At 28.1% G+C, this 12,430-nt stretch overlaps 1 protein-coding gene across 2 annotated transcripts; it reads right to left on the bottom strand.

Moving 5' to 3' along the window:
* Positions 1 to 2,262: 2,262 nt before the first annotated feature.
* LOC126851950 (ubiquitin carboxyl-terminal hydrolase 47) lies at positions 2,263 to 12,004 on the bottom strand. 2 transcript variants are annotated; one of them, XM_050596312.1, is made up of 17 exons: positions 11,862 to 12,004; positions 9,679 to 9,888; positions 9,301 to 9,601; positions 8,966 to 9,144; positions 8,638 to 8,812; positions 8,440 to 8,561; positions 8,170 to 8,363; positions 7,863 to 8,077; positions 7,565 to 7,788; positions 7,310 to 7,477; positions 6,487 to 6,865; positions 6,033 to 6,395; positions 5,363 to 5,812; positions 5,023 to 5,276; positions 4,567 to 4,929; positions 4,288 to 4,457; positions 2,263 to 4,174 (listed from the first exon to the last, which is right to left on the bottom strand). In XM_050596312.1, the coding sequence occupies exons 2-17, from the start codon at positions 9,883 to 9,885 to the stop codon at positions 4,024 to 4,026; spliced, it is 3,915 nt and encodes a 1,304-aa protein (XP_050452269.1). In that variant the 5' UTR covers positions 9,886 to 9,888; positions 11,862 to 12,004; the 3' UTR covers positions 2,263 to 4,023. The 2 variants fall into 2 exon arrangements, with proteins under 2 accessions (XP_050452269.1, XP_050452270.1); XM_050596313.1 differs by lacking the exon at positions 11,862 to 12,004 and adding an exon at positions 11,566 to 11,838.
* Positions 12,005 to 12,430: the final 426 nt, after the last annotated feature.

Genomic DNA, 12,430 nt, shown 5'->3' with positions numbered 1-12,430 from the left:
ATGAAATAATAACAAAGTCGTGATACGTAAACAATAGCGCGGCAATGTTTATGTCGCCAAGGCCGAACACCATATTAGAAGTATTGTTAATTCGTTGTCGAAATATTTTACGTATTATAAAATATATATCCGAAATATTAAGTTATATAAGTATTTTAAATTATAGATCAATTATTTGTTAAACGATTAATGTATCATGAAGCTTATCGTTATGTTAATTACTCGATCTTGCGATTCGTCTATTTTATTGCGCGTTCTCAATCCGAATCATATTTAAATCATATTTAAAAAATCAAACGATAAAGCATCGGACGAAATTGAACTTAAAGTATCTTTTAAGAAATAATTATATATATTTAAAAAGGAAGAGAAAGATCGTAATAGAACAATAATTTACAATTTTATTCCTATCATTTCGATTTTTGATTATATGTGTATATATCACGCGCGAAATACACGCTTCGAGATTAATCATTGCGATATAATAACGTATTATTTAAGGTATTATGTAAAAGATAATTAATATTTATTATATTAAATTATTTTCCGATATTTAACACGATCGTGTTTAAAAAAGGAATTTGATGGAGTGCCTCGCGCTCTACTTCCGTACTGTTCGAGTATCGCGGTTCGAATGATAACACGTAGGAAAGGAATTCTCACCCCACTACAGTTCTATTCATGTATCTCTAAATGAAATAATAACAAAGTCGTGATACGTAAACAATAGCGCGCAATGTTTATGTCGCCAAGGCCGAACACCATATTAGAAGTATTGTTAATTCGTTGTCGAAATATTTTACGTATTATAAAATATATATCCGAAATATTAAGTTATATAAGTATTTTAAATTATAGATCAATTATTTGTTAAACGATTAATGTATCGCGAAGCTTATTGTTATGTTAATTATTCGGACCTGCAATTCGATTATTTTATTGTTCTTCATGCGAATATTTAAACCGTCGAAAAGTCAAACAATAAAGCATTGGACGAAATGTAATTAAACTTGAAATATTATAAATATTTCATGGCCTATATGTATATATATGCAGGATATCAAATTATATAAGTAATTATATAAATTTAAAATTATAGATTATAAATTTAAAATTATAGATTAAATTATAAATTATATGGATTAATTATTTCTTAATCGATAGATATATATCACAAAGTCTTTCATTAAGTTAGTTATTTAATCCTGCGATTAGATTATTAATTGCGCGTTCCCAATGTGAATCATATTTAGATTATCGAAGAGTGGAATAAAATACTAGAAGAAATATATATATTTAACTTTATGATATTTAATTTAAATTTAAATTATATTTATTAAACATTATTAAAGAAATATTGCTCATAAAAAGAAATAGTAACAAAATCATAATTTATTATTTTGGACTTCTATCATTACGTTCCTCTTACTTGACTACTTGAATTACTTGAATCAACTTTAATAAAATTTAATTAAATTTAAAAAAAAATTAATTACGCGGAAAACGCGCTTCGAAATTCATTCTCGCGATATAATTAACATATGATCTAATGTATGTAAAGGATTAATTATTAATTGTATTAATTATATCAATCAAATTACTCCCAGATAGGCGCGATCGCGTTTGGAAAAGAATTTGGCGGAGCGTCTCGCGTCACTACTTTCCTGTTCGAGTGTCGTCGCGTAAATGATAATATAAACATTATAGGAAAGGAATTTGTGACGTAGCGTCTCCCACTTTTACGATTCAATCGTCGCCGCACAAATGATAACAAGGCCACAAAACGTAAATAATAGAGCGCTATTATTTACCCCGCCAAGACCGAACATCTTATTATTTATAATACATCGCCGAAATATTTTATGTCTTATGACATATATAATAAAGATAATTATAATAATAAAGATATACGTATATAGTAAAATAAAAAAATATATGAACATTTTTTAACTTATTTGGAATAATTTGGAAAATTTTCATCATCATGAATTAATAATAAATTGAATGTAATTCAATTATTATATATATTAGAGATATATATAATAAATTCTTTATTTTTTATTGATTTATATCTTTTTATGTTATATTATAGAATAATATTATAAATAAAGGGTTAATATTATAAATAAGAGATTTTGAATATTTTTATTGATGTATTATTTTTAATGTTTTCAATATGTTGCATATATATTTCTGGCTATGATTAAATAAGGATAAAGGTTTGTAAAATAGGTAATTGTTTATCTAAATAATACTCAGATATTTCAATATTTCATTGTTAATAATTATAAATATAATTTGTCTCACACATAACTTCGGTGTATTATACAGAGAATAATATTTGATCGCTGATGAGTGGAAAGTTTCAAATTACAATCCTATCAAGAGAGATATATATTATAATCTTACAATTAACTTATTCACAAAAAAAAGATCAAATGTATAATTCACAACTTTTATTGTTATCTATCTTGCTAAAAGATAGCATCAGCATCAATATTTTTCATTCGTTCAGCGATTATAAAAACATTAATCAAACAACGTTTAAAGTCTAGTTTCAGGTGATAAATAAAACATTAATTATAGAGAGGATAACAAAATAAATAAAGTTATAACAAATAGAACTAATTAAATTACCACTTGATCCAGTTTATCAATTTTCATCTTTAAGAGAAAAAAATCATTGAAGTGTCATATAAAAACAGATTTCAGGCTAGATGGTTTCAAGCAAAAACATTAGCAGCTGAAACAATAAATGTGATTCACATTTTTATAAATTAAAAAAAATACTCATATCTTTTTAGATAAAAATATTTTTAATATTTATGTTTGTTATTGCAAAAAATAGAAATATGATGAGAGATATGTATACATATACATTATAAAGTAAAAACAATAATGAAATATATTAGCTCAGCAGTATATGTTCTTTCAGATTTTCTGTCAGTAACATGATGAAGAAAAAAAATATATATGCATATATAACTTATAAAAATTTGTATATAATAAAAATAATCTGTTTCTTTCAACATTTCTTTTTAAAACATTATTTTTGTTATTTTCGAATTTATGCACATTAAGAGTGAAGATATTAATTAAGTATAAATAATTAAAAATTATCACATATTTGTTATAACATGATTAAAGTAATTTGACACATATCACATTGTCAAATTAATGCTGTATATACATATTAGAAAAAATGATTTGCAAAACAAGATACTTCATAAACTAAAATTTGAAAGCCTAATAGACTTGAAGAATGTGATTTAATCATTGTTGTGCCAGAAAAGAAACAAAAATATTGTCAATATGAAAGCTTTTGTGTATAAATTTTTAAATTTTGTGTATAATATTAATATGTAATTCCGTTTTAATAAAGATAAAAAAAAATGTCTAACATATTTTAAGATATATAAGATATAAATTCTTTTCTTTATACAGGAAAAAACAAGCAATTTATAAAAAAATAATAAAAATATCAGAAATATAAATTGTTGTGCTAGTCAATAATTCACATAAGTTTTCACAATAAATCACATAAATTTTCATCAAACCTGTATCACATAATTCACTTAGAAACTGTATCAAGAAATTTATTATCACATTATTGGATTTTTTATAGCTAACTATGCTGTTTAATTTATCTCTACAGATGAAAAATTGATTCAACGGACCAAGTGATATACCGCACATATATTTTACACTTCATATAAATTCTAGAAATTTGGAAATTAGGTATGTATACCAAGATCTCGATATATGTATTACTATATAACAATTCATGAATCCAAACAGTCTTAAAAATCCAATAGTTTCAAAGGAAAGCCGAAAACCCTTAAAAACGCGAAAGCTTTGAAATGCTGAAGATTCCTTGAAACACAAAATATCTGGTAATTGATGACATGTTGATTTCACAAATATCAAATATGTAAACAATTTACGTGCAAATGTTTTGTGTTCACTCATTTGCCTATTTAATAATTCGTTTTTAAGAGACTTGTGCTCTTTCTCTATGAACAATCATTCGGTATCCAAATATATTTTAAGTGCTCTCTCTCGACGTGGACTGTAACTTGAAGTAGTAGTAAGCGGCGTTAAGCGTGAATTTTCCTTAAAAGCGATTTCCATTACCTCATCAGCATTTAATTGTTTTGGTTTTTCCCTATTATCCCTAAAAAAAAATTAAAAACTGTGAGATTTAGTCAACTGAGAGATGATTAGAAAATCATCAATACCATGTATCTTCCTTCCAAAATAATATCCAAAAATATTATAAAATGATACCTATATAAGAAAACGGCACCATCTTCAAAATTGAAAGCTAAACTATCATGAGGTTCATTCCAATCAAGCTCATTTTGAATTCGAAGCACAGAACAACTGTCACATGGAAAATTACCTTTTCCTTTAGCTATATCTATATATTCTTCTGGAATATCTGATATTGAAGAAAGCTAGAAAAAATCAATGGCAATCTATGTACTTCATTTTATTCTTATAAAAATTCAATTTACATGTGCTTCTTTTTATCTTATTTGTAAAAAATGATTTTGCATGATTTACCTTCTTTTTTAATTCTTCGACGGTCCTATTATCCATAACAATTTCTTGAAATTGTCCTAGTTGCAATTTTGCTGGTAACCACCTTCTGACAAACAGGACGATCTGATTGATATCTGTGACTGTCTCTTTATCTGATAATTCTTGAACAATCATCTCAAATTGCGTGTGAAATCGAAGATCCTCGAATTTCTGTTCGTTTAAGAATACTTTTGAGGCTGTCTTATAATATTTTTTTCTAAGCCGGCATTTTTCATACGGTATATCTATATCATATTTTCTCTTTATTTCTGCTAGTATCTCTTTTTTCGCATGCCCGACCGTCATATCTTTCGAGACGATCCATTCGCACAAAAATTTGTAAGGCTAAAAAAAATTTTCATTTATAATAAAAAAAAAACTTGTAATAATATCAACATGAAACTTGTAAAATATAAAAAAAGAAAAAATTTGACAAACCTCAGTGGAGTCGACCAATAGTTGATATAATTTTACTTTAAATTCTCCATTACGCAAAGCTCGTCCGAGTTTTACGTTAAGTCTCTCACCATCCTCGTACGAATTAAGCTGTTCTGTTAAACAGCTACATTCTGATTCACCGGAATTCGATAAACGAAAAATTTTAAAATAATCCACAGGTACACTTACGAATGGTTCTAAATCTTTTTTTAAAGTGCTTAATCTCATTCTTTTATCGACTAATACTTTAAATACTGTAAAAAGAGAAAGAATAATTTAAAATTGAAAAAAGTCGAGACAATCATAATCACTAAAAGAAGGGTTGAATTCGACAACATACATTTTTGTTGTGTACTATCTGTATATGGCTTAGCTCTAAAGTAATAATCAGAGTCGTCATCAATGTCCCAGTTTTCTATTTCGAATTGCTTTGAAATCTTGTAGTCTCTATAGTTGCGCCTATGCCACGACTGCGGTTCAATATCGGCACCATCCGGCGCATCGCCGACTAACGTTTTATCGCTATCACTAAGGCTACTATCTTCACTATTACTCTGTTCAGGTGTATTCCACTCCTCAGCTTCGCCTAACTGAGGACTTATGTTTCGAATAGTATCTTCGTTATTCCGTGTACAACTTTTTGAATTTTCACTGTATTTCAGATTTGAAATATTGATGTCCCAAGACTCGGGAATACACAGTTTAGGTGAACCATTGCTAATGGCTACAGGCTTCTCTTTTTCCTCATGTTTATCATCTAATAACGGAATATTCAATTCTTCCAATATTTCTATACATAAGAAATTAAAATTTTTATAATTTAGTGATTACAATTGCATAACTATAATACTCTAATACTCTACGTAATCTAACACTTTTTACAATATATAACTATATACAATTTTGTGCTATCTAAAACAATGAATTTTCTAAAACAATAGATATTCTGGATAGCCAAATTAGATCAAACACATATATCCTATATACTATTTAAAAGTTATATAAATTACCTTTGCTGGTATCTGGTAATTGGACATGTAATGAAATAACATATCTAAAATTTTCTATGACTCTGTATACTGTTGATTCTTGAAAAGATTTGTTATTATCTATGTCATACATTGTTGATATGAATACTTTATTTGCATTATAAAATCCTTCAGTTTGAAGATCATTATCATCATTTTCCACAGGTCTAATCTCTGGATGCTTTCGTAATATTACTTTCATTTGCTTAGGATCCATATTAATAATTTTTCCTACGATTTGTTTATACTCTTTAACACTTTGCGACAAAGAACCTCGAATATCGATTGGACCGTCAATTACCTCCTCTCTCGCTACATCTATGACAAATACCTTAGTTGCAACTCCTGAAATATAATGTTCAAAAAGTTTAAATAAGTTTAAAATGTTCCCATGATATGTAATTAACTATACACATCCATTCAGTTGTGTACTCACCACCTGGTAAATATGTCTCAAACTTTTGATCTTTGCGACGAATTTCTAACAATAAATCGAATCGTCGTGAAATACGCCATATACTTCCAACAGATTCATGCTCTCGATCATCATAACTACATTCTATTAAATCGGTATTATGTTCGTAACTAACTAAACGACATTGATCTAGACTCACTACATTTTCAAGGCCAAATTTCTTATATGCCTTCTCTGTAGCCTCAGCCCAGGTAATGTCAGACATAACATATAATTTAATGTTCATCAATTTTCCCTCTACTGGGTGATGACAATATATTTTCAATCTAGGTATGGACATTTGTTTTTCACGATTTTTTCTATCATTATCTTCATTTTCTTTCATTTTCTTCAATAACTCCTATAAATAATATAATTAAACACTTTTGAAAAATGCTGAAGAGAAATAATTATATAAATATTATATAATTAATACAAATAAATCACATTTAAATCAACTAGTCAAAAAAAAAAAAAAAATTTAACACATGAGATTATTTAAAATAATAATATTTTCTCCTGAAAATTTCATAAGAGATACTGCTGTTAAGTTTTATTATGGCAATTTCAAATATAACTTTTTTATGCATTCAATATTGCTTTTATCTAAAAATAACTTGTTTGCTTTTGCCGATTCGAATTGCGAATTTATCAAACATTTTACAATTTATTCGATTCATTGATTCAAACTATAAAAACTATTTTAATTTAATGTTTAAACATTCCTATCTCAAATTTATCAAACCAATCCATGCAATTTGTTCAAATTTATATTTAAATTCTATTTTTTACTTTAATCACGTACTTGAATATGTCGTGGAAAATCTTGAGTTTGCATAGGCAAAGAATTACGAGTACGATCAATTTGTCTATACATGAGCATATATGCATTTGTGCTGCTGCTATATGCACCACTATAATATGCTCTTGATGGTCCGCCTCCATATGTTTTCTGAATATCATCGTGAGTTATCTAAAATTATAATCAAAATTGCAATCAAAAATATTATCAATGATATTAAATATCCAAAATAAATTTTTATGAAATCAATTTTCATACTTGAGTTACACTTTGGTCATTAAAACATAACCATTCTTGTGTTTTAAAATCTTTTATATAAGCGTAATAATGGCCTCCGCTCGCACTGCCGCTGTGAATCATGATGGAAAATAGTTCATACATATATGGACCTTTTCCTAACATATAAGTACTGCGATTCTTGTCATTCTCATGATTATGTGTACTACAACTTGATGTCGATGGTCCATTGCTCATATCAATACCTGAAATTGGACATATACATTTTCTAATAATTCTAAAAATTGTTTTTATAAATGACAATATTCTCATATTATACCTTCATCATCATCTTGATCATGATTGGCTGAATGATTACTATTGGAAAGACTGTTGTCGCACGGTACACAGTCATCGTCTAAAGTACCGCTATCCGTTGTAGAGCTATCATCGCATTTGATACCTAAACCAATGTCTTCTTCACCACCAGGAGATTCTTGACTCGTTGCGGACGAGATGAAAGAATTTAAATTTAATATATCTGGGAACGTGACTCTGCAATAGCATAATTTAAATAAAGATGCAAGTTTGCAATAAACAGCAGAATTTTCACTATATCAATATAATATTGCATGCAGTTTACATACTTATCATTAAGCTTGATTCTATGAAATGTTTTGTAATCAAAGTCAAATCGCTTGAGATGTAAGGTTAACAGATATGGAAACTTTGTAAACTTCAATCCTTTATGTGCATCACATTTTTTGTTGCACTTTTCACAATAATACTGATTGGTTCCTTCCAATGTTTCGTATTGAACAAATGCTCTGATTGCTTCTTCCTATAAAAGAAATCTTTTTTCTTATATACAAATATTACAAATAATATTTCAGATTTTCTTATATGTGATATTTTACCACACTGTTATATGCAATATTGCTTCCAAATGGTCTAACTGGTAATGGGATATCAAGAAATGTATCTTCTCTTGATTTCTCTGTTCCACACTCAAGACATTTAACATAATCAATCATCTTTCCTAACAATATAAAAGGCAAATTAGAGATTTTTTCCAACTTACATATGATGATGAACTCATATATGATATTTTGTACCTTCATAAAGTCTATTGATTAGATCCGCCTGTTCTGTATTTTTAAATTTCTGTTCTAATGCATCAAACATAACTCTACAAAGCTCTTGAATATCATGCTGTTGCCATGCTTCAGTAGAATCCCATCCAAAACTTTTAGTTAAGGAAGTAGTTTCGACTGCAGACTTTGTAGATGTCTGTTTAAATAACGTGATTGAAAACATGCAAATTTAATTAAAAATACATATTGCAGTAAATTTAATAACATTAATGCAATAGTAAATATATATATATATATATATATATATATATATATATATATATATATATATATTCTAAAGATTTAATACCTGCAAATTGAGAAATAATTTCTGTAATTGATATGGTATGCTTAAGGCTTCATCTTTTTCAGAACCGTCTATATATTCCCAATTATATAGTGCATTACGAAATTCTGGCGTCATGTATAATGCTTGGAGAAGACTATTCAAATAGCAAGTCATTGCTTGATTGACTAAACCAACATAGCCTTAAAAATTTATGGAATATTAATCATTCAAATATATATTTTAATACGATAGATCTGTATTAATAATTATAAATTTACAATAGGATAATTTTTAAGATATATATATATATATATATATATATATATATATATATATATATATATATATATACGTACTTGTCTCAGTTTTAATGAAACTTCTAAAGTTAACTTCCTCTTTATCATCTTTAACATCTTCTCTAACATCTTCCTTAACAATATCCTCTTCTCCCCATATATGTGGTTGAAGAGCTGGTGCACCTGCGAGATTGTATGTTGGCAGATTGTATTGTGCCATTTTTTGTGCTGTTACATCAATAACAAAGGGTCGTTGTGGATCAACAACAAATAGAGTATTTTTTCCAGCCGAACTTGTATCAATCGAGAAATCTACGCCAATTTCCTCCATTGTTTTGTCTTTCATATCAGCCAAATTAATCTAAGATTGAACATTATATTAATATTACATATATTTACACATTGTATACATAAATTATTATGTATTAAAAAGTTAACCATTTTGCATGATGATGTGCATAGAATCAATCTAAAGCTATCTGGTGGCATGTGATAGTGTTCTTCGATATAATTGAAAAGATCTTTTGCACGTGTAGATATATATAGGGAAAATTTGTCACTAGTGCAAAGTTTATGATTAACCTCATAAGGCATATTGAATTCGACCACACATATTTGACTCTTTTCATCGGCTCTGCAAACCATGATCTGTAAGTAAAATAACATAAATCCATAAATTTTGTAAAATCAGATATTTATTATAATAATTTTTAAAACTATTATATTAACTAATCAAATCATATAAACAATTCTAAAAAATATCATCTAAAATATTCTTCAAAATTTTTCAATGAGAAAAATTGCATTATATGATAATAGAGCAAAAAACTTAGCACCTCTCTCATTTTAAAAATAGTTTTTCTTGTATTAATGACATAGAATTTCAAAAAGAGAGAGTAATTATTAAAAGCTTATCACAGATACTCTGAAACAGACAAAAATTGGCATCATGCCATATGGAAAATGAGCAAGATCTACGCAACATAGCAGGATGCTGTTCTGCACGGCATGACACAGTACGGAAAGCCTATAGAGCCTCCAGCTATATTTAGAATGTCTAAACCAAGCTTGTGAAATGGCTCTCTTTTCTGAGACCACAACCCGTCTCTCTTTCTGTCTCTCTCCCCTGTTTTATAATTTTTCTTTTTTAACTGCATGGCATACATAATTAAAATATGAAATAATTATGATAATTGCTTCTTTTATAATTCAATGAACTAATTAACTATTCACTATACACTACCATCTAAATATTTTATCTAAATCTATGTATATTTTATGTATATATTTCTATGTAATTATTATATAAATATATAAACAATCCACATATATATTTCTTATATGTTTATATATATATAAGTTAAAAATATATTACATTATATATATATATATATATATATATATATATATATATATCTTTGCTTTTATTTATCACTATAAAAAAGCAAAATAGTCGTAGACTTCTATATATATATATATATATATACTAATATAAATAATATAAAAGTTTAATATAGAAATCTGTGGAAATAGTTTTTGGAAAAGTACAACCAATGTCTGAATGTTTATTAATAAAAGACACACTTACAATATATTTTATACAGAATATGTATATATATGTGTGTAAATTAAACAGATTTTAATTGTTAAAACTTACTTAATCTTCATTGTACTGATCTATTATTGATGTATATTTTGATGTATACTTTAATGCAGAAAAGCATGCTTATTTTTAATTAAAACAAAATCAATCCAATCTAATCTAAAAAATTAAGATCAATTAATCCAAAGAATTGATTAAACAAATATTGTTGTGAAAAATATGTGCTACTAAAAAATTAAAAAACATTTTTTATTTTTTATAGTGTTTTCTATATTATGTTCATATGTTTGTAGTATGCTTTTAATTGCAATATAATTTTATTAAGAATGATAAATTTTATGTAATATAAAAAATCATGCAATAAGTAATTAGCATTTAATAAATAATAATATAATAGCATAAAAACAAAAAAAATATATACAAATAAATATATATAAAGCAATTAAAAAATATAATTAAAAAAGATATTTAAGTTGCAATATAAAATTACTATTTAGTATACAGTTAGCATTCAAGTTTGTTATAAAGAGAGAGAGAGAGAGAGAAAGAGAGAAAAATCCAGTGTAACACATATTCAAATAAAAAAAAGAAGAAAAAAGAAAACAGGAAAGCAACAAAAAAATAATATTTTGGATAAGTCGATATTTAGTAAATATTTTTTAAAACAGAGAAGTTCTCAAACAACTCTCGGATTCAATTGTACATTGTATTGCATTACGTACGCGTTATGTGTGTGTCTTACGCGAACGTTATATAAAAAAAATGTACAAATAACTACTTGGTCGCGAGTGTAATAACAACTATATATCATGTTAAATCTGAGACGATACACACTACTCAGGGGATAGGAATGCGTCATCATGCCAGGACAAGCTTATTAGGCCCGAAGTTTTCCGATCGGCGTACGATTGAGACTCGATCGGGCAGCGAGCGTGAGAAAACCCGCGGTTTCGCGGCCCTCGTGTCGCGCGCGAAATCGCAAAATGCATTCGCAGGTTCGGTTAAGAACGGACATTACCGCGGATGGTGTTACTGGCCAAGTGGAATCTCGTGAAATGGCTGGGTGGCCGGCAGAATGAGTATTCCTCGATGACAGGCCAGAGAGACTACAATTATTAATGTGTCTCCTCCGTGCGTGTTCCCGGCGTGTTTCTCCGACAGATTCTGAAGTCCACTCCAATACGTCGTTTCCAAGTACGAGTCTAAGGATAAACTTGCCGGAATCGCACGCAAATTTTCGCACCAATACCGGTATTCAGGAACTGACCTCTTACCGAAATCACTGACACACGAGTAACACGCTCACTTTACGCCATGTTTCCTCGAACGGCGCATCTCTCGCTTTTGAAAGGTGCTGCGCCCTGTTGTCATTTTTCGAAGATCTCGTGTACGGGAGCACAATATATATGATCGTATACAGGACTGCATTCGGAAACATTACCCGTGGGCACACGAGCGTCGTTCTATCTTCGTTCAACTTTCAGCAAATAACAAAGATAGAGCGATGCTCGTATGACATTTCCGAACGCATCCAAACTCAATGCTTTTGCGTTTTCTCTCCCATCCTCTCTTTCTTTCTTTCTCGTT

Source organism: Cataglyphis hispanica, chromosome 9 (genome assembly GCF_021464435.1).
Source record: "Cataglyphis hispanica isolate Lineage 1 chromosome 9, ULB_Chis1_1.0, whole genome shotgun sequence".
NCBI lineage: Eukaryota > Metazoa > Arthropoda > Insecta > Hymenoptera > Formicidae > Cataglyphis > Cataglyphis hispanica.
This window is presented reverse-complemented; position numbering and strand designations above follow the sequence as displayed.